Below are 27,649 nucleotides of genomic sequence, written 5' to 3' on the forward strand. Positions count from 1 at the left end.
AAACAGCTTCCAGGAAACCAGCCATGGAGGAAACACCAATCAGATGTGAGGACATCTTTAACCCCTTACCTGGACAAGATAAACCAATGAAAAAACCAAGGACAATTATGACAACTGGAGTGGCCGGCATTGGTAAAACCGTCTTAACACACAAGTTCACTCTGGACTGGGCTGAAGACAAGGCCAATCAGGACATACACTTCACGTTTTTCTTCACTTTCAGAGAGCTGAATTTACTAGAAGTGAAAGAGTTTAGCTTGGTGGGACTTCTTTGTCACTTCTTCAATGAGACCAAAGAAGCAGGAATCTGTAGATACGACCTGTTCCAGGTTGTCTTCATCTTTGATGGTCTGGATGAGTGTCGACTTCCTCTGGACTTCCAGAGAAACCCGATCTGTACTGATGTCACAGAGGTCACCTCGGTGGATGTGCTGCTGACAAACCTCATCAGGGGCAACCTGCTTACCTCTGCTTGCATCTGGATAACCACACGCCCTGCGGCAGCCAATAGGATCCCTGCTGAGTGTATTGACTTAGTGACAGAGGTGAGAGGGTTCACCGATCCACAGAAAGAGGCGTACTTCAGGAAGAGATTCACAGAGGAGACACTGGCCAAAACAATCATCGCCCACATCAAGAAATCACGAAGCCTCCACATCATGTGTCACATCCCAGTCTTCTGTTGGATCACTGCTACAGTTCTGGACAACTTCTTCAAAACATCCCAGCTGGGAGAAGAGATGCCCAAGACCATGACTCAGATGTACAGCCACTTCCTGAGGGTTCAGTCCATGCTGGGGGACAGGAAGTATCGTTCAATAGCTGAAACAGAGTGGAGTTCACAGAGCAGGGATATCATTGTTTCTCTGGGAAAACTGGCTTTTAACCAGTTGGAGAAAGGCCACCTGATCTTCTACGAGGCGACATCGAGTGTGACATCGATATCGGAGCAGCCTCAGTGTACTCAGGAGTGGTCACCCAGATCTTTAAAGAGGAGTGTGGGCTGTACCAGGACAATGTGTTCTGCTTTGTCCACCTGAGCATCCAGGAGTTTCTAGCTGCCCTTTATGTCTTTATGTCATTCATCGACACTGGGGACAATCTGCTCTCAGGACAACGACAATTCCTCTGGTCTATTTTTTCTAGAAACAAAGGAAATGTCCAACTCTACCAGAGTGCTGTGGACAAGGCCTTACAGAGTGAGGACGGACGCCTGGACTTGTTCCTCCGCTTCCTCCTGGGCCTCTCTCTGGAGACCAATCAGATTGTCCTACGAGGACTGCTGGGAAAGACAGTAAGTAGCTCAAAGACCAGTAAGAAAATGGGTTCTTACATTAAGAAGAAGATAGGTGGAGATCTCTCTACAGAGCAAAGAATCAATCTGTTCCACTGTCTGAATGAGCTAAACGACCGTTCTCTAGTGGAGGAGATCCAACAGTCCCTGACATCAGGAAGACTCTCCAAAGAATCTCTCTCTCCTGCTCAGTGGTCAGCTCTGGTCTTCACCTTACTGTCGTCAGAAGAGGTGCTGGACGTGTTTGACCTGAATAAATACTCTGCTTCAGAGGAGGGTCTTCTGAGGCTGCTGCCAGTGGTCAAAGCCTCCAAAACATCTCTGTAGGTTCACTAATAACATGTATTACAATACACACAACACAATAAACATAATGCTAGAATATAAACGTTATAATAATATATAAAACATCTCTATAGGTTCGCTAATATCATTTATTATAACAACCCAATATACCTCATAGTAGAATATTCAAATTAAAATAACTAAAAAGAATATAGAATAGAATATTCAAATTAAAATAAATAATAATAAAAAAATTGCATCGCAATACACACATTTCTTTGTAACCAGGGTCATCTCATTCTCATCTCATTTCCATCCGCTTATCCGGGGTCGGGTCACGGGGGGAGCAGCTCAAGCAGGGGGCCCCAGACTTCCCTTTCCCGGGCCACATTGACCAGCTCTGACGGGGGGATCCCGAGGCGTTCCCAGGCCAGTGTTGAGATATAATCTCTCCACCTAGTCCTGGGTCTTCCCCGAGGTCTCCTCCCCACTGGACGTGCCTGAAACACCTCCCAAGGAAGGCGCCCAGTGGGCATCCTTACCAGATTGTAACCAGGGTGAAAAGTCAAATTCAAATAATAAATAAGGAAAGCCAAGAATTAACAAAAAAAATTAATAGTTAAAGGTTGCATAGGTGATTTGCTTTTTTGGCCATTTTTGCAAAATTACTTGAAATCCTTATCATAACCCGCTTACAGCCACTGAGTTAGAAGTACTGACATGAAAATTAAACTTGTCAATCATCTGTGGAACGTGCAGGGCTCGAAAAACTCCAGCCAATCATATCCATTGCCACCGAGTTTCATTGGACAGTAAGTACGTCAATCCAACGGTCGTACTGCACTCCCCCTCCCCCCCTCCCCCGCGCCCCGCGCGCGACCCCTTCGTGAAGTACTCGTGACCCAGAGCTCGTGACCCAGAGCAAGCTCCAGTTTGTCGAGCACATGTTAGCAGTAGCAAACAATTTCAATGGCAGACAAGACGCCACCATCCCCACCACCACCACCACCACCACCTGCAAAGAGAAAGAGAACTATTTTTCAGAGAGTAGTTGATAATAAAAATGCTGAAAAAGAAAAAATGAAAACAAGAGTACTCATAGGCGCTTCGTTCGAACGTTGGCGGAAACTGAAGGACGAGAAGGGCCTTAAAACCGATGCTTGTGTGGCATTTCTTCTGCTGGACAGGTAAGCCGATAATTGCTGAATTATTACATGTCATGGAGTATTTTTGTAATTTACACGACAGTAAAACCACATGGCTAACGTGTCTTTATGGGATCTAGCTGTTAGCATATGGATCTGGCTTCGATAACACAAACAATTGCAGTGTTGTGGTCCTGGCGATAGGCTTGTAATCTTTTATAGTTCATAAATCTGTATTTCCCTAAATGTATTTCAAATCAAGCGCCTTCGGGCATTTGTGGAACTACCCGTAGTAGGGCTGTCACTTTATATTAGAATTTCGAATATTCGTTCAAACAGGGGTGGAAATATCCCCAGGGAAACGATACATAGTTGATCATACGACGCTGAAGTTGGCATCCGATTCGCAGCATCCGATTCGGCAGCTGGTCCACTTTAAATCGGTCCTGATTGAAAACCACTACACCTAGACTCTTCAAATCTGGACTAAATTTTCACAGTGAGGCTATACATTATATAAAACATAGTTACAGATTTGTGAAACCTTTTTTCTATTTGTGAAAATGCAATACAGGCTCATTGTAATGCTTTTTAGGGGTCCTGACTGCATTAGAACGGGTCCTGATTGAAAACCACTACACCTAGACTCTTCAAATCTGGACTAAATGATCACAGTGAGGCTATACATTATGTAAAACATAGTTTCAGATTTGTGAAACCTTTACCCTATTTGTGAAAATGCAATAAAGGCACATTTTAATGCTTTTTAGGGGACCAGACCGCATTAGAACTGATCCTGATTAAAAACCACTACACCTAGACTCTTCAAATCTGGACTAAATTATCACAGTGAGGCTATACATTATGTAAAACATATTTTCAGATTTGTGAAACCTTTACCCTATTTGTGAAAATGCAATACAGGCTCATTTAGGGGTCCAGACCGCATTGCTTTTTCACAAATAGGGTAAAGGTTTCAAAAATCTGAGACTATGTTTTACATAATGTATAGCCTCACTGTGATGATGTAGTCCAGATTTGAAGAGTATAGGTGTAGTGGTTTTCAATCAGGACCGATTTGAAGATTCTAAGTGGTTTTCAAGCCGAATCGGATGCTGCGAATCGGATGCCAACTTCAGCGTTGTGTTGATCATAAACTTTGTTTTATTTATATGAATGTATCTCGGTCGTCTGTTAGAAATTTGAATCAAAATTAAAAAAAATAGCGAGGAGTACAGTGCTGAGCGGACCATCACGACACGATCCCATTGATGTGAGCGATTCTGTAGAACAGTTCAGTTGCCAGATAGAACTATGTGTGTATGGAGACTAGAGCTTGTGTAGTCTAGTGCTAGTGGAGTTGTTCCACATTGCTCTGAATCGTGCAGTTTTGAATAGAAGAACGCTGCAAATATACACTTCTTTTTTTTGCAGTTATGAGAAAATCAGCTCAACCCCTTGCAAGAGTGGTATGCGACCCCCTCCTCCTGCTCTGTCAACAATTTGCTCTGAGACATCTGACAGGTGAGTGTACTTTCTGACCAGTGAGTCTAGAACACTTGAAACATGATCAGGAAAGTAAAGACTGCTCTTACTAAACTATACTTTGTATACATTATGCCAATGCCTTGAGTTATTATGGCATTGAACTTGTGAGAATGTTGTGAGAGATTTATCTTGCCAGAAAGCTTGCTCTGATTATGTCTGTTGTACATACGTTTTGGTGGTTGGAATGACCATTTCCTCTGGCATCTCATGCCAGGGCAGGTTGTTTCCTGCTGTCTGGCTCATTGTTGCTAGATGGTAGATGATCCAGCAAGAATACACTTCCTCTGCTGATGTCACAGGGAACAGTCATTCCAACACTCTGGTGGATTGACTCATAAACACACTGTGTTGGTTGACAGTCAAAACGGTTAGGCTATTACCAGGAAAGTTTACCTGTATGTCCCAAAAAAAAGACTCAAAAGTGCTTTGGTGTTAATGTTTTGTAGAACACGTCTAGCCATGTGTTTCTGTGGCATTGACATTGAGGTAATACCAGGCCCTCATTTATTGTCAAGTCCATCTATATGTGCTGCCTACTAGTTCATATAAAAAAAGAAAAAATAACCCATTGCATATTTTTTATATATTTTTTTTTTCTGCTGACCAAATAATATATTTTACAGAAAATTCAAACAAATGTGGTCAAAATGGTATTGTTTTCAGGATCTGTTATTTTATTTTTTTTCTATTTTTTTCATAGTGGTGAGAGAGATTTTGTCTTAGAAGGGATTGAAGAGGTGCACGAGAGCTCCTACCACGAGGTTCCTGTTGGGGAGTTTGATACAAGGTAACCTAACACAAAGACATTGTTGACAGTAGTAAGGTTTTCAAATAACTGTAAGCTTAGATATGTTCATTTTATTACATAAAGACTCAACCTTTCCTGGTCATACCTACACAGTTTTTATTGATTAGAAGTGTCATATGATGCTCTGATTATGTCTGCTCTGATTATGTCTGTTGTATATGCGGTTTGTCGGTTAGAATGAATGTTTCCTCTGGCATCTCCTGTCAAAACGGTCAGGGTACTACCAGGAAAGTTTTAGCCTTTATAAGGTAATGTACATAGACACATTTGATGTCATACCACACCATCCTTATCCCCTTTAGTATGTCGCCGCTGGATCTAAAAACCAATTCAATCAATCCAGAAGAATTCAACGACATTGTCAATTCCACGTAAGTCATAGTCTACTTGTATATATTACTCTTTTAATGCTTGCCCTTTGTTTTCCTGGCTACTGCTTGGTGTTTTCTCCCTGTTGAGGAGGTTCGAACTTATATAGCAAGCACTTTCCAAAAAATATACTAAATTACAGGAAAGAGCAGGACTGAAGTCAAATGGATAGGAACAGGGGAGTACTGAAAAAAGGTGGATTGCTGAAGCACTGTAACCCATTTATTTTACCTGTCCTTACCAGGATTGACTGGGATGATGTCACATGGCAATCAGGAATGGACAGTGCCTCTGTATCAACCTTAGAAGAAGGTGACACTAAGGACCTAGACTCAGACGACGATGATGATGGTGACGATGTAGATTTTGTCCCTCGTATCCGTGTGAGGTACATGTGCATTTCAAAGGACTTTCTAAATGGATATATTTGTCATACATTCAGTATCTAGCACCAATTTATCCTATTTCTACTTTTATCTGATATAGGTATGGTGGCACTCTACAAACCAACATTTGCTTGAAGGAACTGCCAGCTATTAGCCTTGAGGAGGCGGTACATGGAACAGTGCAACACAACAGTGCAGAAGATGTCGATGTCCCATTGCCAGAATCTCTGAGGGTTGTGGTTGAAGAAGACATCATAGGCCGTGGGGCATCCATCGCTTACCATGACTGTCTGAAGCAGCTTACCGACTACCTTATCATCCCTGTCAGTATGTGCAAAGCAAAGGATCCACAAACCAATACAATTTGCGGTGCAGAAAGACCATACGAAGTCAGTGTCAGAACCAGGGGCACAGCTGCCATCATTGAATGGGTAGGTTATTTTCTTTTTTTTACTGACCCATTTCTGAGTTTCATAAATGACTTTTAGCTAAACTCTGTATATCCATGCTTTCTTGCGTGCGATTTAATGATGTCCTGCAAGCAAATCAGGACACACAAGGTTTCAAATCATTAAACGATAGGGGTGTCTATTCTGATTTGCGGAAGCGTGTTGATCGCATTCATTCACTACAAATGAAAAAACACTATTGAAGCTAAATTTCAAATGAGATTGCGATAGTATGTCCTAAAGTTTATGTTATTGACTGCTTTTGCTCTAATTTTCATTTATTTATTTTTATGCTATCATAGATGTGTCCACGTGGCCACACAGTATGGCGGTGGAGCTCCCAGCCATCTATGAAGTATGGAATGTCAAGTGGAGACTTTATGTTGGCCACCAACATACTCTTATCAGGCAATAACTATTCCAAAATTGAACTGTTGTTCAAGTTTTTGAACATGGGTATGGTCGGTCGATCAACGTTCTTTGCCATACAAAACAACTACTGTGTTGACAGTATTACAGAGTTCTGGAATGAGAAAAGATCTGCCATAATTGCCCAGCTACGTTCAAAAGGGCCAGTTGTTGTCTTGGGTGAGTCACAAAGTAGGTTGTAGTCAGTAAATGTCAGTCATGGACAACAAAGTCAACTGAATTTTTCGCAAGACATGTACTCTGTGTGAACTAGACGTCTATTTACTACTCAATAGTTTGTGGTTTCATGACCTTTTGCATTTTCCTACCCCCTTCAGTGGTTGGCTTGTCCTTTATCTCCCTTTTGTGTGTTTACAATTTTTGCCATTGATATTTGTATTCAAAGGTGATGGCCGCATGGACAGTCCGGGATTTTGCGCACAGTACTGCACGTACACGGCAATGGACAATGACTCAAAAAAAATAATGTCAATTGTCAACCTGGACAAAAGGGAGACGAATAGAAATTCTGTTGCCATGGAGAAGGAGGGCTTCATTCGCACCATAGATGCTCTACGTAAAGATGTGGAAGTTCAGGAAGTGTGCACAGATGGCCACCTAGGGATAAAGGCCCTGTTCAGTAAGTTGAAGTGTTATACACCAATACCCTTTTCTGAAAGTTGCTGGCTACACATAAGACATAGTGTTTTTTCAGTGTTAGATTGATTATGTTTTACAGTGGTTGCATTGTAATTTTTCTCTTGTAGGCAAAGGGATGTACAAAGACATCGGGGTGGTGCACTGTCTGGACATCTGGCATGGTTCCAAAAACCTGAGTAAAAAAATTGTAGCGGTAAGTCATTGACCAATAAAAAACTGTATAGAACTACATGTACCAGTAAGTGATGAAATTATCTGTGTTTCTGTATTGCTTCTATGTCCAGGCAGGGCAGCAGAAGTCATGTTCAATCTTGCTCCAGTGGGACCGAGACATTTGCAATCACTTTTGGTATTGCTGTAAGATTGCGGGCACTTACTACGAGTTCTTTGTAAGTACACAGTTATGCACACAAAGTTGGATGTATAATTTGTTGGTTTTACATTCTGTGCTGTAAATTGAGGTGAATGATCTAGAATAAAGCAAGGTTAAAAATAAACTTGGGCCTGGCCCTCACTCAAACTTTGGATAAAATCACAATTCATGCTCATTGCAGATTTGTGCAGTTCTATGAAATCTTTTCTACATTGAAATTGATAATGTTTGAAACTGATATGCAGGATATGTGGGCTGGACTGTTGCACCATGTCACGGGTGAACACGAATGGGCCCTCGGTGCTTGTCGTCATGGTCCTCTGGTGGACAGCCATGAAAAGGACTGGATTGTCAAGAATTCGCCTGCACAACAGAAACTGCGGGAAATCATTATGGACATCCGCTGGCTGAAAAATGTCCACCTGTATCTTCCTTTCAGGTAAATCGACCAACTCAATGTGGGTCAGTAGTAGTCCTTTTCTGTGTAGGAACAAGGATCTCCTGACCACCGGCTGCAGTACGGACTGTACGTCTGGAGCTTTCATTATAATGCATTTGGTCTGTAGACTCGAATAACAGTAGTTGTGTAGTAGTATAAAGCCAGTCTCAGTCCTCCACTTGCATGTCTTGGCACTATTGGCCGATTTCTAAATGTGTGGAGATCTGATCTTTTGATTAAATTTGCTTTGGTGACATTACATCTAAACCCTACTTCTGATTTATTTTTCACCCTCAGGTCAACAGCAGAATTGGAGTCATTCCACAACTCATGTACGCTAGCAAGCGCCACAGCTTCTCACCACAAGGGTATAAAGCTCGGACATTGTTGGCTGGCCTGGATTACAATCACCATCTTCACAGACCGGCCAAGAGAAGACAAGACGGCTCAATACAGTATGTATAGTTCTATCACACTCCTCAGCAAGATTTCAAATATTGAAAGATGCTGTTGAAAATAGTCTTAGCACCAAGGTAATCTGTTCATAGGAGTGAAATGCATGAGTTGGGACTCATGATGGCTTTTCATCCATTCACTAAAAGCTTAGCTGTGTAATGCATTGCTTTCCTACCTTTTATCTACAAGTTCTCGCTCTGCGTCGAGAAACCTTTCTCCTGTGGATATCCCTCATCTGTTTAGGACCTAAAACCATAACTTCAAGACTGGACCCCTCCTTTTCCTGTAAATGTGTAGCTTCATGTGCAGACTTGGGTTGCTGGGTGCCTAGTGCTTTGCATTCTCATATACATGAGACAATGTCATGATAACTCTAATTATTGGAAATATTTGTTGATTTGCTTCCTTCATTTGCCTTGGTGTACACGTGACGTGTCATCAGTTTGTTACTCACCCGTGGTGTGTAACAAATGTTATCACTTGTTACATTCAGCTGAAAACCTTTCTCTGATGAGTCCCATCTCTCTGTTATCAGGTTTGGAAAGAACTACAGTAAGAGGTCGAGGACGTGGCGGCTGTGCACACTTAAAGTGGACAAGGACTTCAGCTACATTCCTCAACTGCAGAGCATCATCCTGCAGCGAAGGCTGACTGCTCCGGGGGGGTTTGCACGGTCCAGACCCTCAAGACCAGAAGATCCACGCAGGCTGGGAGTCCTATCTGGTATCCCTGCCCCAAGTGTTGAGGAACTCTTGCAGAAGCAAGTCAGCAGAGGCTTAGGTTAGTTTCTTCAATGGCATTGAAGTTTGGAATAGTAGCTGTGTATTTGACATTCACTTTTTCTCTATGCCGATATCAGTTCACTTTACTACTTACTGTAAATTTCAGCAGATATGGGAAAGTGACAAGACATGTATTTCTTTGTAAGAAAATAGTCATGGTTTAATTATTGGAATTTGGTGTTTTCTGTGTTCACAGCACAGTCCCCACTTGATCAGAGCTAGCCTGGAGCCATCCTCAAAAAATTGAATAATAAAAAAATCTGATAACTCCCCCAATCGTCTTTTTTAGTATTTTGTGTAAGCTTATTGTTCTTATAGGCTTCTGTCATGGTGTAATTGCAGTAAACATTTTTTGTTTTGGTTGTTATTTGTTTAGTAAAGACGAGACACAAATTATGTTCAGAAACAATAATTTACTTGCAACTTGTGAACCGGTGTAAAAAGACAAACAGTAACATGATCATATAACAGATATAGAACGGAAGCAAAAACTTTTGAGGATACGACCCACTACACCCTGCTAGGGAGGAAGCCTGTGTAATGATTAAAAGGGTCTGGGTATTTGTCCCGAATCCTCCATACACAACAGCTGGGAATGACCACCCTTCGCCCTTCTCCCAAGGCGCCGTGTTGCCAAACCACATACTGTCTGTACGCTGCGTATCTGAACTGTTTATTGGCTTCCCCGGGTTCAGCAGCATCTTCCTCAGCCCGGACATCGTTCCATATACGCCTGGCCAAGCGCAGGACACCTTCCTCCAAGATGAACAAGTCCATGTGTGGCAGCAAGGACATACAGTTCTCTGGGGTCTGCCCACAGCACTTTCTCTCTGCGTCTGTGGGCATATCCTTGCAGTGGGTGCAAACACACCAAGTGGGTTGCTCTGGGGTTGGCAAAGGGGTGCTGTCATGAGGCGGTGTTCCCAAGATGAGGCGGTGTAAATCGAAAATCATGCTTGGTTCCCTATTCAGGCACTGCTCCAGTAACTCATGTGACTGCTCCAAGGTCAACTGTCGAATTGTGGTCTGAAAAATGTTAAAGTTATTTGAAAGCCATTGTTCATTATCATTTTAATACTAACATAAATTTGGCAACTGTTTTAAATACCTGTTCAAGTGTGGTTCGCTGTATTTGGAGCTGTTCAACTCGATGGATGTCCTCTTGAGTGAGGTTTATCAAGCCTCTGCCACGTCCTCTGGTCTGTCCCCTGCCACGTCCTCTGGTCTGTCCCCTGCCACGTCCTCTGGTCTGTCCCCTGCCACGTCCTCTGGTCTGTCCCCTGCCACGTCCTCTTGGCTGTCCTCTGCCTTCTCCCCTGCCACGTCCTCTGCCTCTACCATTTCCTCTTCCACGACTGTCTGTCTGTGGCTGGTGGACAGGTGACTCCGAACCTGCGGTCTCTACCTGCAAGCTCTGAAGTGAAAACGAATAAATAAACATAATAAATCAAAGGAAGGGTAGTGGTGAATAGCACACAAAATGTAATCTTTCACAAATCACCATTGTTAAACAAAATAGCGATGGAGCACAGTAAACTATGCTTACCTAGTGTTGGCCAAAGCATTGCTATGATGACCAGGCTAAGGTCATCTAGCTCATTTTGACAGGCTATGATATTTTGCCATAAACTTGGGTGAAAACTAGGGTTGCCGCGGTATACAGTGTTACCGGTGTTAGTGGGAAGAGGCAGTGAATGAAGTATTGATTAGACAGCGATTTATTATTAACCATAGCAACGCTGGTAAACAAACCTGCAAAGCCCAATCCTTACGAGAGCTCACCGCGCTACGGCCATCTGGAGGCGCAGAGCTTTTTGCCGTGATATTATATACAATTATATTATATACTATTATATATAGAACGTAATAAGACGCTGTCATCGAGAATTGGCGCGCTGCCAGACGCTGTCACAGTGTGAGAGGAGAGTTGACGGAGAAGATGGCGGTTGACCTAGTTTCAAAGTTTATACCGTTTATAGGCCTACTCGGTAATACCGGTGTTGAGACTGTGTGAAAATGTCCACACCGCGGCAACCCTAGTGAAAACCAGGACTTCCAATACAATTATATGAAACAAACATACATTTTCTAAAAATAGTAATGATTTTTTTGACCGTTTAATGTTTATAATATCTGGTGCAACTTACAGCTGAATGTAGTGCCATGTTGTTTAACGAAAACCTACGCTAGCCTGGCTCGCTCTCGCGCATCTGTGTTTGCGCTCGTGCATGATTGCGCGTTCAGGTACTTGGAATGGGTGGAGTCAGAGTCAGCGTTGAAGGAGAGGGGGTAGGACCATTTGAGTTGTGTATTTTCAAAATCTGCTGGTGTTTCGAAAATCGCATACCCAACCTTTAAATTAATTAACTTTATTCAAATATCTAGCTATCAATGTCTACTGTTCAGTACGTTTGCTTATATGGACGCGTTGGGGCAATTGCTCTGTCGCTAGCTTAGCCACTTTTTATAGTTTAACACAGTTTTAAACTCAAGAAGTCACGTGACGTCTTAAACTCCATTGCTGTGTAACATGTACTTGTGGTTTAACCTGCCGCTGTGTTTTACCTTGATCTCCATTGCTGTGTCTTCAGAGAAATTCACATCAGACACTAGAGGGCGTATTTTGTGCGTGTTAGTCTCATCTCGAAACTGACGTGGTTTTAGAGGAGACTAAACCAGTTTGCAGGATGAAACAAGGCTCCATCAACCGACACACACACAGAATTAGTTTTATGGATTATTATTAATAGGTATGATACATTTACATTTATTACACCAGATAGGCCTTCAGTACAATACGGGGTCTTGGTCGCGCTAATCAGCAAGAGCTTTACGCGCTTCTACTTTCAAGCGCTTCCACTGATTTCTTAAATGTGTCGGGCTGCTCGGTCTTCTGCTTGGAAATCTACAGTTTAATGTGTTTGACAGATTATCCCAAATAGCCTTTCTTCGCAGCATGGTGGTGGTGTTTTTCCTTGGATTTTCCACCGTGTCCACAACATCTCGAATGCAGTGCAGCAAATATCATTTTTGCTCCTCGTTGTAATTTATAGGCATGCACCCTTATTACTTGCATAGGCCTATTAGTTTGTCTTCAATTAATTAAGTAATCACGTTTGCAAACACACACCAAGATAAAACAATGACAAGTAATTGATTGACGTAGGTGAGGGCAGATTCCAGACTCAGATTTCCACAAAAAGTAGCCTAGACTATTTCATAATATATGTCAACATTATTAGTGTTTTTGTTTATTATAGTTTTATTATATTAAAGTTCACTTTACATTCCCATTAAGTTTTTGTTGGTAATTATAGCACAAAATGCATCCACCAATAAGTTAAGACTGCATCTGCTGGGGTATACTAGAAATTAGAGTACTTCTGGTTTCCAAGCAGTTTAAACCGAGTCAACTAGGAATCAGCTGATCCTGTACGAGTCGTTTCACAGCAATCACGTTCAACCTCGTGCGCAGCTGCGTGTTAAACTCCAAAACCTCTGTTTTAAGGAGTACGGTTTTAAAGCGCAGCAATGCTAACTGACAGGGCAATTGGCCCGTTGGGTTTAACCAACAGGATGCGTTGATAAATAGACTTCAGGGTCTTCTGTGGGAAGGGTGAGAGGTCACGAGTGAGTGGGAAAAAGGAGAGAGAGGGAAGCGACAGTACTTTATTCTCTCTAGAGATCGCCCAGCTAAATGCTATTTAAACTGGGGCTGTCAAATTAACGCGTTCATTTTGATGAATTAATCACAGAAAAAATAACGCATTAAAAAATTAACGCAGATTTATCGCGCTTCTATAGTGTCCTTTGACCCGGTGGAGGCAGACGAGAAGACGCTGCTCGGCCCCGTGAGCGGAAAATTCAAGTTTAAACAACTCCTGAGCACACCTCTCCCAAGTGTGCTCATGCCACAGAATTGAAGTGGACTTGAGTACGGTTGGCGTGCTCACACTAACCAAACAATCTAGACTTGAGCACGGTACAGGTGTAAAACAGACTTATGACCTAGGGTGAGTGCGCCCTTAATCACAGTTCTTTATGTGTTTTGTCTATTGTATGTTTAGGCTGAATGGCTGTAGTCTGTCAGAGAAATGCTGTGAAGCTCTGGCCTCAGTTCTCAGCTCCACCTCCTCTGGTCTGAGAGAGCTGGACCTGAGTACCAATGATCTGCAGGATTCAGGAGTGAAGATGCTCTCTGCTGGACTGAGGAGTCCACACTGTACTATGGAAAATCTAAGGTCAGTTTCACTCAATGGTCAAACATTTACACCACAAGTACCACATCAGAGGACATTGAACAGATTTGCCTCCAGAATGTTAACAAGTCTAAATAAATATGTAAATTATGTCGTCTCGGTAATCAAGACACATTTTCTACTGGCTACTATCTTACTACTATAATAAAAGGCCAGTCGCACCAGTTACTCAAAGTTACTCATGTGCACATGTGCCAAGAAGCCTGCAGCACACACACAAGCACGCACGCACGCACGAACGCACGCACACGCACGCACACGCACACACTCACAGCACGCGCGAACATATACATACACTGCAAACACGCACATACACACCGCATACACACACCGCAAACACACGCACATGCGCACCACCATACACGGAAACGCACAGACACAAAAACACACACACACACACACACAGACACACACACATGCGCACACACCCCATGTCAAGACAAAGGCAGCGACAAATACACAGAAGCACACACAGGCACACACCACAGCGACACTTGCCCATACACATAACGGCTCCGCCATTGACACACGCACAGGTAAGAACACACACGCACGTGCACACACGCATCCAATTAGGATTTATTTTCTTCCCTGGGTCATCATGAATAGTGCATTTCTTTACATGCTCTTGAATACACTAGTGCTGCGGTGAAATTTCAACGTAACTTTGCACAAAGTTCAAACGTGTTTTTCTAGTTTTCGGATTAAAGCAGAGTGTCTTCAGGGGAATTTAAGTGGGTCGTGTTTCCCATTAGAGCGATCAAGCTGGTGCTGCAATACAGCCGCTATTTAACCCAGCACTGAACTGAACCTTGGCAGTTTGCGTGCATCGCAGCGCCATTACCACTCATCAAACACAATACCTCAATCGCACTCTATTTGTGTTGCCATGACAGTTAAAGGTGTACCTTGGATTCAGTTTGTTAATGATGGTATAAGGTGTTTGTTTTATTATATTCCCATTCTATTCATAATCATGTAGTCAGACAGTAAGGTGGACTTTAGAGTAAAGTTTAAAAAAAAAAATTGACATTTTCTGGAGTTTTCTGAATCTTTAGTTATCTGAATTCTAAATTAGTCAAATTTTCAAGATCTACTGTATTGACATATAGGTAAACTAATAAAACATTTCTAATAACAAATTTCAAATGCAAAATGAATCACAGATCCTAACGTGTTTTATTTATTGTGTGTGCAGCCTCAATGGCTGTGATCTGTCAAAGGGATGCTTTGAAGCTCTGGCCTCAGTTCTCAGCTCCAAGTCCTCTAGTCTGAAAAAGCTGGACCTGAGTACCAATGATCTGCAGGATTCAGGAGTGAAGCTGCTCTCTGCTGGACTGGGGAGTCCACACTGTACACTGGAAACTCTCAGGTCAGTTTCACTCAATGGTCAAACAGTTCCACCACAATTTCCACATCAGAGGACCAGTATTGATCTGCTGTGCCCCAGTATTGATCTGCTGTGCCCCAGTAAAATCTCACGTCAGAGTTTCAACAAGATCCATATTTGGCAGTGGATTAATTTAGATTGATGTTAACGGTAAAACAATGGATTATTTTCTAATCCACAACGTCACCGCGGCGCGCACGCAGCAATCCGTTGATCCTGGTTCATTTAATAGTCTGATGGATAAATGCTGCTTGTGAAATCGATTGTTGCCATGCATTCTTTTATTTTACATTTCCCACCATGCATGTTCTGTAATTAAAATAAACATTTCCCTGATGTACACACAGTGTTGTTTAGGTTTTTTTAGTCAGAGAAGCTACGTAGGCAGTGTATACCGTTATCAACCCCCGTTTTGAGTCACTGGATCCACCCCCCCTCTGCACTCCGGGACGTCCCACTTTACAAATTAACGTAAGCACTGATAGGGGGTCTGTTTCTGTTTTTACCACCAGCGCCGTGACATCGCTTACCTCACCAACCAACTCTTCATCCTCCTCCTCCTCCTCAATCAAATACCTACTTACAATAACCGGCTGCTGATTGGATAAAATACTCCATTTAGGATTAATCTTCTTCTCTTGGTCATCCAGAATAGTGCATTTCTTCACAGGCTCTTGAATAACGCTAGTGCTGCGGTGACATTTAAATGAAACTTTGCACAAAGTACAAACCAGTGTTTTAGTTTTCTGATTAAAGCAGAGTGTCTTCAGGGGAACTTAAGTGGGTCGTGTTTCCCAATAGAGCGATCAAGCTGGCGCTGCAATACAGCCGCTATTTAACCCAGCACTGAACTGAACCTTGGCAGTCTGCGTGCATCACAGCGCCATTACCACTCATCTTATCAAACACAAGACCTCAATCTCACTCTATTTGTGTTGCCATGAGAGTAAAAGTTGTATCTTGGATTCAGTTTGTTAATGATGGTATAAGGTGTTTGTTTTATTTTATTCCTATTCTATTCATAATCATGTAGTCGGACAGTAAGGTGGACTTTAGAGTAGAGTTCTTCTTAGAACTGGATCTTTATATGGACATTTTCTGGAGTTTGCTGAATCTTAAATGATCTGAATTCGAAGTTTTTCATATTTTTAAGATCTACTGTATCGACATTTAGTTGAACTAAAGAAACGTCTAATAACAAATTTCAAATTCAACATTAATCACAGTTTCTAAAGTGTTCCGTTTATTGTGTGTGAAGTTTAAAAGGCTGTCATCTGTCAGAGAGATGCTGTGAAGCTCTGGCCTCAGTTCTCAGCTCAGACTCCTCTATTCTGAGAGAGCTGGACCTGAGTAACAATGATCTGCAGGATCCAGGAGTGAAGCTGCTCTCTGCTGGACTGGGGAGTCCACACTGTACAGTGGAAACTCTCAGGTCAGTTTCACTCAAACAGTTCCAAATCAGAGCAGATTTACTTCCAGAAAAGTAATAATTCTCACTGTGTGTGTGTGTGTGTGTGTGTGTGTGTGTGTGTGTGTGTGTGTGTGTGTGTGTGTGTGTGTGTGTGTGTGCAGGTTGTCTGGCTGCCTGGTCACACAGGAAGGCTGTGCTTCTCTGGCATCAGCTCTGAGCTCCAACCCCTCCCATCTGAGAGAGCTGGACCTGAGCTACAATCACCCAGGAGACTCTGGAGCTGCGCTGCTCTCTGCTGGACTGGAGGATCCACGCTGGAGACTGGACACTCTCAGGTATGGAGAGGACAGCTCACCACTCAGGGACAAAGTCTCCTACTAGGATTCATGTCGCTGCTAGATGAAGTGGTTTGAAGAGGCAGCTGTCACTCATGTTGTGCAGAACGTTATGAGACAGCAGATGATGAAGGTGAATGTTTCAACATGCTGCTCTCACTTTGTTTACCCACCAGTGTGGAGCACGGTGGAGTGTGGAGGCTGAAACCAGCTCTGAAGAAGTGTAAGTGTCTGTTTGATTCATCACAACACACACTCACTATTGAGATGGAAAGTCCATCCACACAGCAGGAAGTGAGATCAGATCCTACTGGAAATGAAGATGATGGCTGACATCATGCATAGACATCTTATAGATAGACGGAGCATTGGCTGCTGGGACGCGAGAAATACGGCCGCCATCTTGGAGTGGTCAACCGGGAGCAGCAACAGCAGCAGAAACAGTATGCCGGGATGTTGTTCAGCGTATTCCTGCTCAAATCGGCGGACAATCCATAATAGGAATCGGGGGATTACTTTTCACAAGCAAGATTTAACATTACCGTACTATTGGTATAATTAGTATTGAATAATAAAACACGCCAAACCATGTGGCCTTTATCATAGCTACACGTATGACAAAAAACCGCATGAAAATCAGTGGTATTTAGTGAGGTATGATTAATTAGTTCATTGCTCCAGCCAAACGGATTACACTGAGTGGAGCGGATGACCACTCCAAGATGGCGGCCCCGCGTCTCGTCAGCGCCAGTAGGCGGTAGCATTCGATGCTCCGTCTATCATATAAGATGTCTATGGACATCATTTATCTAACGTATATTAACACTGTCCACCATCACAATAAACCTGCTTGTATAAAACCCAGCAGGTATTACATTGATATATTATGTATTGGATGGTTAATAGTGTAGTGATTATTATCAGACATAATCATGATAATCATCATGAAGCTAACGTCTGGGCTCGGGGGAGGGGGGGGGGGGGGGGGTGGGTGAGAGGAGGGGTGACGGGGCTGAGGGGGGCGGTGATGGGGCGGTGGGGATGCTGAGTGGGGGCTGAGGGTCCCGTCCTGGATCCCGGACTATAATGAAACTAATGTAACAATAGAGTAACTATAACATCACATGACCCCCCCCCCCCCCCCTCACATTACTGAGGGGGGGGTGCTGGGGGGGTGCTGAGGGTCCCGGTCCTGGGTAAGGGGGGGCTTATGGGGAGGAGGCTGAGGAGGGGGAGGGGGGCTACGGGGGGCGGTGTGGGGGGGGGGGGCCTAGGGGGGGCGGTGAGGGGGAGTGGGCTGAGGAGGGGGAGGGGGGCTACGGGGGGCGGTGAGAGGGAGGGGGCTGAGGTGCGGTGAAGGCGGGGTCTGAAGCAATAGTGTATCTATCATCACATAGTCTCGCAAAGCCAGACCAAACTACAGCAAGTAGAATGGTCTGGAGCCACGCTACCTCGAGCCGTCTATCCGTGGGGAAACTGGGCAGGCCTGTTTTTATTTCTTTAAACCAATCACAATCGTCTAGGGCGGGGCTAAGCCCAGGAAGCAGCAGCGGTGTCCATGCAAAATAGAACATCTTTCTTCTGTAAGCTGTAAGCAAATCTTTTTGCTAAAGATTTGCTGTAAGCAAATCTTTAGCAGTTCTTTGCAATTTTCGACGGAAAGAGCCAAACATGCCAACTTTACAGCGCCGTCAAAGTCCTCTTCAAAACTCGCCATACTGCCTAGTTTCCGAGTATGAGGGGGAGCACAATACGGGAACGCCAGCAACCGGAAGGGGAGGAGTCGCGGCCAAATCCGACGCTAGGCAATAGACGCTGTCCACTTCCGTTCAGCCAGACTAATATCGCGATACTCAAAGCCATGATCCTGTCTCGCGGTGTGAGAAGGCAGAAGCGCGATATGCCCTTTCTAACTCTTCGGTCAAATTGTCAGATTGAAATTTGCTAATAATTTGTCTAAATAATAGTCTGCTGACAGCGCCGCCTCCTATCGATGCCGCAAATATGTGACGAGATGCCCTCTCTGTGATCACAGCTCTCCGTGGCTACGGAGGATTGCATTTCTCCACAGCCGTCGAAGTCCTCATATGCGATATGAACGACATTTATCCAGAGTGGGCCAAGCGCGAAAAAAATTGCCTGTGTGATCCTGTCTCTATTGTTTTGTGTGATTTGACTGGCAGTTTGTCTGCTTATAGGTCGGAATGAAGCGGCCACCGATTATTGACAGGATGGGTACTTTATTCTACCGGACTCGTTCGCTTCTTCACTAGACACACGCGCTACCGCTCGCTCTCCTCGCTCGTCCACTCACTCGCTGACGTCACTCACACACGCAGACGCACACTGCCATTCTCCCGCACACACATATGCTACTCGTAACACTATGCCTCGTTATTGCGACGTTCATGTTTTTCCTCATCTATTGAAAGTTAGGCTATTAAACATGTTGCATTCTATACGGCCTGATTATGTCATTATTTAAGCTACATAGCCTAATAAGAAGCGCTAATAAGGATATTTGAATAAACCAACCAAACAGTTAAAGGGGCCCTATTATGCCTACCAGCAAAAAGCATCCTCCAACTGCAATCTTTGGTTATTTCTTTATTAATTTAGCTATACTTTAATAGTATTCTTTCGGTTCAAATCTGTTCAGTGTTCCAAATTATTTGTTATTAAATGTTACATTAAGATAATTGGTATTTAAGTGTTGTTTAAATAAAATGCTTTTTAAATTTAAAAGAATCGTGGGATGTATCGAACCGTGGGTCAAAAATCGTGATACAAACCGAATCGTGAATTTGTGTATCGTTACAGCCCTAGTACATATGTATAAGTATGTATCTGTTCATATGTACATAGAGCGCAGGAGAACAGTACTAGTGATGATGATGATGAGGATGAAGAGCGGTTCAGCAGCTCATCATGTCTGGTTCTCCCTCAGATGCCTATGACCTGGACCCCAACACGGCCAACAGACGACTCTCTCTGTCTGAGGACAACAGGAAGGTGACGGTGGTTGGAGAGGACCAGTCGTATCCGGATCACCCAGACAGATTTGACTCCCTGTCCCAGGTGTTGGGTAGAGAGGCTCTGACTGGCCGCTGTTACTGGGAGGTAGAGCGGGAAAGATGGGTTAATATAGGAGTGACATACAGAGGAATCACAAGGAGAGGAGGGGGTGCTGACAGCAGGCTTGGACTGAACAACAAGTCCTGGAGTCTTTATTGTTATGATGGTCGTTACTATGCCCGGTACAACGGTATAGAGACAGACCCCCCTCTCCGCCCCGCTGGCTCCACCAGAGTAGGAGTGTATCTGGACCGGCCTGCTGGCTCTCTGTCCTTCTACAGAGTGTCCCCAGGTGGAGGAGGGTCCTCAGACACACTGACACACCTCCACACCTTCTGGTCCTCCTTCACCCAGGAGGACCTCCTCCGGGGGTGGGGTTCTGGGTATGGCGGCGGGGGTCCTCAGCCTCTCTGTGTCGGTTGTAGAAAAACAAAACGGGCGCGGGGCCCCGGGGCGTCTGTGATCCCTCAGAGGGGGCGGGGCAGCGGGGGGCAGACTCAGTGTGGTAAAAAAAAAAGTGCAGCCCCCTCCGCCCCCTCTGCCCCCCCCGGCGCGCACACAAACACACACGCACAGGCACGGACACACACCTACACATACACACATACACGTTCACACACACACATAAAAAAAACACATATGCACACGCACACACACACACTTAGTCCCTCCCTCCCCCCCCCCTCTCTCTCCCCCCCCCCCTCTCTCTCCCCCCCCCCCCCCCCTCTCTCTCTCTCTCCCCCCCCCTCTCTCTCTCTCTCTCTCTCTCCCCCCTCTCTCTCTCTCTCTCTCTCTCTCCCCCTCTCTCTCTCTCTCTCCCTCTCTCTCTCTCTCTCTCTCTCTCTCTCTCTCTCTCTCTCTCTCTCTCTCTCTCTCTCTCTCTCTCTCTCTCTCTCTCTCTCTCTCTCTCTCTCCCCCTCCCCCTCCCTCTCTCTCTCTCCCCCTTCCTCTCTCTCTCTCTCTCCTCTCTCTCTCTCTCTCTCTCTCTCTCCTCTCTCTCTCTCCCCCCCCTCTCTCTCTCCCCCTCTCTCTCCCCCCCCCCCTCTCTCTCTCTCTCTCTCTTCTGGTATAGCATGATAAACCATGAAAAGGCTTTTAAGATCTCCCATAGTTAGATAAGCACATTTATTATTTGAAATGTATATAAAATACCTATTGATGGTAAATCTTTGTATATTTTCAGACTTCACCAGTTTTGGTCTTAAGGGCTCTTATATCATAATTTTTGTCATAATCCTGATTTAGACATACACGTTCACACACGCATAAAAAACCACATACGCACACACACACACACACATAGTCTCTATCTCTGCTCTCTCTCTCTCTCTCTCTCTCTCTCTCTCTCTCTCTCTCTCTCTCTCTCTCTCTTCCCTTGGTTTTGGTTGGGGGGGGGGGGGGGGGTGCCTCAGTGTTTCTGTGTCGGTTGTAGAAAGAAACCACAGACAGACGCCCGGATACACACTCTCTGTCTCTCTCTCTCCCCGGCTCTCTGTCTCTCTCCCCTGCTCTCTCTTTCTCTCTCTCTCTCTCTCTCTCTCTCTCTCTCTCTCTCTCTCTCTCTCTCTCTCTCTCTCTCACTCTCTCTCCGTCTCCATTTTTGTGCAATAGTTCAGTTAAAGGCTGTAGATAAAACATAATGAGATAGACTACATGTCTCGTACGTGCCGTCACGCTCCCTGCGACCGGCGTGGACAAGACCGACAATCTCCCCATCGGCATGACTAACTCTCCACATGACCAAACTTATAATGGTTTTCACCACTTGGGAAGCTTTTATCCTCCCCTTGGAAAAAACCGTTATCAAACTTCTTCACGAAAATGTTTAGTTTTCTTTGCATGAAAAATTATCATTTAAATCCACCAACAACATATGTGTAAACCGGGGCATATAAAGACTGGGACCAGAAAATAATTACTTTCTCTCCATTGAAACCCATTCATATTCCTTCGATCTCATAGGTCCCATGGGCTCTACCGGAAGGGGCGTGGCTTCACCACTCTGTAGGTCCATGACTAGCCCTAGGCTAACGTCTTGCCTAACACTTTACCCGGGATAACGTCAAACTGTTGCCGTGTTAACGGGACTAAACACCAACCGCCGTAGTGTGGGCAGCTGGGGCTGGGGGAGGGCTGCGGGGGGACGGGGCGCGCCACAGCCACAGCCACCCCTCCTCGTCCCAGCCGCCGGCGTGGCCGTCGACGGACTAGACGTCGGAGGGCGGCGGAGGACGGTGCTCCAACGGCCCCTTACGACGGATCCCGGTGGGGGCCCCGAAGGAGGTGGTCCCCGACCACACCCCCAGGGCTCCTGCCAACTCTGGGGTCTGGCAGACGAGGGCCTTCGCTAAGGATTCTGGGGGTTCTACTGTTCTAGGGGGTGGGACCGTTTCGGGGCCCTCCTGGGTCATTGGTGGTCGGTAAACTAATCCAATATCATCCCACTGCAGACACAAATGGGCGTTCTCGTGTGGTGGGGGTTCCCGTTTACGCAGACTGGAACGCCCCCTTTTTATTCTTCGTCGCCTTTCTCGCTGAACTGTATTAATATGTCAAAGTGTACCACTCCGAAACCATGTAAATAGTGTCGTAAATAAACTTCCAAAGCTTTTCAAATCTTATTTGGAAATAATAAAGCAATGATAACAAAAACAAAAAGAACACAAACCTTGATCAAAGGCCCGGCCCGACCCGGCTCAAGGATAGTGGTGGGAAATATCGGCGGCCCAGGTCGGGTCAATCAAATCCCTAATTGTTTAACATGAATTGGCTAAACAAATGACCACTGTAGCATATTTAAACACAATTCAAATTGTGCAGAGAATTATTTCCATTGGTCATTCTGACCGGGGACATTAAGAAATTTCGGTCTTCCTCATTTTTTTCAAGTCAATGACCGGTAATAACCGGACAACGGAAACTCTGAACCGGCCTAACTTTCACCATCAACAACGAACCCCTTCTTCTTCGCACGTCTGTCAACATCCGGAACATTCGCTAGTTAGATTTTCTCAAACATAAGTTTCAAAATAAGATCTAGTAGTAATTACGGGTAGCATAGAACTAATGTTAGCCAAGGGGGGCTCCATGATTGCTAAATCTAATGAGAGAGGTAAAATTGCCATTAAGGAAGGATAGCGACTGTGCTTCGCAGTATGCCTTTCGAAACACCTCGTGATTGGTCGATGAAACGCTACCAGGAACGCCTAAAGGGCCTTCTTGTGTCATGACGGAAACGCCCAAGCCTGCAGATGGACCCTTCTCAACTAATCAGGGTTCATGGGTTGGGGGGTTTATCGATGTTGGGGTGTGTTTGTGACTCTTGTGTTCATGTTGTGTTCATTGCCCCATTACTGAAAGTGTTAGTGTGGTTGAATGGTGGCGTGTGTTTTAGTGTGTACCGTGCTGGTGTTATTAAAGGCAGCTCCTTTTTTAGCAGGGCGCGGAGCTGCGGCCGACTGCTAAACCTGGGCTCCCGTCTCGTCCTTCACCCGCTGCTCGCCACAATATGATTGTTGAAGTTAAACGGATTGAATTATGGTACATGATTGTCTAGTGAGCTCATATTTAAAAGGATTATGGTGGGATGTTATTTAAATAAGAAGTAAATATTATATATATTATATTTAGAACTGTAAATTTAAGTAAAAAAATCCCTGAGAATGATAAACAGTGGGAGAATTTATTTTTAACTTTGATTAATTTAAAATAAGGCAATCATTTATTTATTTTTAAATTTTTCTGTTTCCATTTAATTTTGCATTGTAAAACAACCTTTTTTTGGTTTCTTGATGGTTCTTCACCTTGCTATGACCAACAATTGAGACTTCGATAAAAGAAGATGAAGCTCACAGGAGTCCCAGCGTTCTGCTCTCAGCGCATTATTAAAACATTCCTGGACACGACGCTGGACACAATGCTCGGTGATCATGTGATGATGAGAGTTGATCAGAAGCCCGTCTCTGGCCGGGTCACATGGGGCTCACGACTGGAGGTCAGAGGTCAGAGCCCGTCCTCTGGACCCAAATTAAATGGGAGGAGACGCTAGGAGAGTTACGGCACCCAAATGGAGCTACATTGCCGCATCCTACACTCTTCAAAAACTGGACGGATGATATGAAAAGGTGGCCTGAGATAACATACGGTGATATTTTCAACCACTTCGTGCTCTCGCTCGGAGTAGATGGCTCGGCCATGAAAAGTTTATTGGTAGGAGCACAGAGGCCTACCAGTACCTCCACAGTGGTATGGTCGGCCGTGTACTGATTAACCAAGAGGAAGATTTTTGTTTTTTTTAAAGCCATAGTTAACCCGAATCAAGCGAGCTGCCTCATTTGTGTGAGGAGTTTGATGCGGGTCGCCTTGTTCTTTCCAATCGTTACATGGAGCTATGTTAACCCTCATAGGGTGTTCGTTTTTTTGTTACACAGGAGGTGCTGCTGGGTCTGGTGGACCCATTGCATTTTAGGCCTTTTAATTCAACATAATCTAACTTTTTTTTTTAATACTCACCAAATGGTTACTTCAACCCAATTACAAGTAATATAAACAACACATATGTTAAATGTGTTCCCTTTACCTTTGTTAAATCACATTTATGAATAGAGGTGCCACTCGTTTTTGTTTATTTTCGTATTAGCATATAATAAAATAAGGAAATGCATCATAAAACAGGCATAACTGGGAAATTATCAACATCATTAGAAATTGAAACATACTCAATAACATCTATCTGAACAACACATTAAAGCCTTTGAACACAGCCATTATACGTATATCAGTCTATACTGTTAGTGAGGTCCCCCCTTCACTTTAGGCGTCTTTGAGTGTTATTAATTATTATTATTCTTCATGTTTAACCTCTGTTTTCCTTTTATTCCTAGTCTGTTTTACATAGTTTTGAATGATGACTATATGCTCTGTAAGGTGACCTTGGGTGTCTTGAAAGGCGCCTCTAAATTAAATGTATTATTATTATTATTATTACTGCCCTACAAAGGCAAAGTGCAGTAACTACGTCAACATTGAAACTGAGAAAAATGCCTTCAAAGTTTTCATACTGGCCGGCCAAACCTGTTGCAGGTACAATAGTGGTGATACTTTCAATGAATACCTTTATAGGAAGGAAAATTGTATATAAAAAGAAAAGACCAACGATATGACCTTTGACCTCAAAATTGTAGATACTGCACTCTGCCTTTGTATTACCTCGAACAACTAGAGTACTATTACAAAGGCAAAGTGCAGTATCTACAATTTAAATGTGTTCTGAAAGTAACTTTTTTGCATTACCAATGCCTTTTTATTTAATTTAATTTGCTTGTGCTTCGTTTATGAAGGTTTTTGAGAGTATTGAAATTGCTTGTAACCTTCAATAATCTATTTTGTCCTTATGTCCGTGTCACATCGCAGCCCTAAACAATTGAAGAGTTTGGTTCCAACACGCTATATCCACAATTTTAATGAATTTTCATGAATCATTTTTTTATATAAAAAGGTTTTAGGTTATATCAGTGAACCTGCAGTTGGGATAGTGTTCTGTGATGTATCTTAACTTTAACAAAACAACAAAAATACTATTTTGTTGATATCACTGGAGATACACACTATAAATATAGATGGCGTTTTGAAATCAAACCCTTCAATTGCATTTTTTTGTCATCAACATTGCCATTATCTTCCCAAATATCCTTAACATTTTACACACAATCAATAGTATTTTGGTTTGTGGATTTTCATTTTAATTAGAAAATTAAGGGGGGGGGGGGCTACTGCATGGTGGCAGCCAGTGGGAAGCTTAGATAAGTGATTCACTGGAACTCTTGGATGCATACATATGTGTGTATTAAAGTAAGTATTATACAAGATTGGATATTACTGTTTTGGCAAGAAGTGGCAAAAGACTATCAACAATTCATAGAGGTCACTCAGTTACATTAGTTTGAAATATAATAACCATAAGAACTACAGATAAGGTAGATATAATAAAAAATTACTTGCCAATTATATCCCAAACTAGATCTAACGTCAAAATGAGTGACTGCTATTTTATACAATAGAAGAAATGAACCGAAGACTGATCTCGATGGTGGTTTTGCAACCTTTGGACTTTCTGCTTGAACTTCATTGGCTATCCTTTAGACAACGCGATATTTTACCTAAACCATGTGATGTAATAATAATAATAATAATAAATAAAATGTATATAGCGCTTAATATGGTACTCTAAGACGCTTAAATGTAGCGTGTGGAATGATATGGAGTCAGTTTCCTGCCATAATTCAAACCTGAAAAAAAAAGTTTCAAAGGCTTGTAAGTCTGGGTTTGAAAACTCAACACCTTGTAAAAAAGGTTTTGCAACACTGAAAAAAGAGATTATAACCTGAAAAAAAAAATAATAATAACTCAAACATCTGTAAACATGATTTTGTGTTCTATTTTATCTTCTTCATCATTTTCACCAACACATTTTCAAAGTTCAAACAATTTCACCAGCGCATTTGCAGAGTTTCAAATCTGGCACTGTTCTAACGGTGTATTTCATTGTTGCCCGGTTTTGAAACCTTGTAAATGGGATTCTGCAAACAGGTGTTCATACATTGAGAAATACGTTTTGAAAGGTTGAATATTTAGTTTTAAAAACTTGTAAAGGTGTACGTTTACGGCATTGCAACGTATTTTTTCAGAACTGACTTTTCAGCACTGACTTTTCAGAGATTTGAGCGCAAGCTTTGAGTCACGTGAATATTGGCAGTGTTCTGACGCCACTCGTTTTGAAACTCCTGACAGTCGAATCTGAAAACGTTCCTGGGGGCGGGACCATTTAGCTCTAAACCTATTGGTTGCTCTCGGCTGACGTACATTCCAATCACATGTGCCGTTCACCGGGCTGTTCATGATTGACAGTGCTCTGCCGATGACACGAATAATAACGGGTTGATTTCGCGGTTGATTTTGATTTCCATTTTCTGGAACCAGAGTCTCATCTCCATAGGACGCGACTAGCAAGGACGCGTCCTAGCAAGGCTGCAGCCTTCACTTTGGGAAACAGCCATGGTTCCAGAAAATGGAAATCAAAATCAACCGCGAAAGTCGCTTGTTATTTGTGTCATCGGCAGAGCACTGTCAATCACGCACAGCCCAGTGAACGGCACATGTGATGGGAATGTACGTCAGCCGAGAGCAACCAATAGGTTTAGAGCTAAATGGTCCCGCCCCCAGGAACGTTTTCAGATTCGACTGTCAGGAGTTTCAAAACGAGTGGCGTCAGAACACTGCCAATATTCACGTGACTCAAAGCTTGCGCCTGTGTGGTCAAATCTCTGAATAGTCAGTGCTGAAAAGTCAGTTCTGAAAAAATACGTTGTAATGTCGTAAACGTACACCTTTACAAGTTTTTAAAACTAAATATTCAACCTTTCAAAACGTATTTCTCAATGTATGAACACCTGTTTGCAGAATCCCATTTACAAGGTTTCAAAACCGGGCAACAATGAAATACAGAGTTAGAACAGTGCCAGATTTGAAACTCTGCAAATGCGCTGGTGAAATTGTTTGAACTTTGAAAATGTGTTGGTGAAAATGATGAAGAAGATAAAATAGAACACAAAATCATGTTTACAGATGTTTGAATTTTAGTTTTATTTTTTTTCAGGTTATAATCTCTTCTTTCAGTGTTGCAAAACCTTTATTACAATGTGTTGAGTTTTCAAACCCAGACTTACAAGCCTTTGAAACTTTTTTTTTCAGGTTTGAATTATGGCAGGAAACTGACTCC

General features: G+C 43.4%; 2 protein-coding genes across 2 annotated transcripts; both read left to right on the forward strand.

Moving 5' to 3' along the window:
• Window positions 1-23: 23 nt before the first annotated feature.
• Window positions 24-22,083, forward strand: LOC132461143 (NACHT, LRR and PYD domains-containing protein 12-like). Its single transcript, XM_060056189.1, has 9 exons — window positions 24-45; window positions 891-1,617; window positions 13,470-13,643; window positions 14,860-15,033; window positions 16,310-16,483; window positions 16,624-16,797; window positions 16,974-17,026; window positions 19,745-20,389; window positions 21,980-22,083. Exons 1-9 carry the CDS (start codon window positions 24-26, stop codon window positions 22,081-22,083), a joined length of 2,247 nt encoding a protein of 748 aa, XP_059912172.1.
• On the forward strand, window positions 5,613-8,678 carry LOC132461116 (uncharacterized). Its single transcript, XM_060056162.1, has 7 exons — window positions 5,613-5,837; window positions 5,936-6,266; window positions 6,587-7,332; window positions 7,460-7,545; window positions 7,637-7,741; window positions 7,971-8,164; window positions 8,462-8,678. The coding sequence occupies exons 3-7, from the start codon at window positions 7,110-7,112 to the stop codon at window positions 8,676-8,678; spliced, it is 825 nt and encodes a 274-aa protein (XP_059912145.1). The 5' UTR covers window positions 5,613-5,837; window positions 5,936-6,266; window positions 6,587-7,109.
• Window positions 22,084-27,649: the final 5,566 nt, after the last annotated feature.

The sequence above is a fragment of the Gadus macrocephalus genome, chromosome 7 (assembly GCF_031168955.1).
Source record: "Gadus macrocephalus chromosome 7, ASM3116895v1".
Lineage (NCBI taxonomy): Eukaryota > Metazoa > Chordata > Actinopteri > Gadiformes > Gadidae > Gadus > Gadus macrocephalus.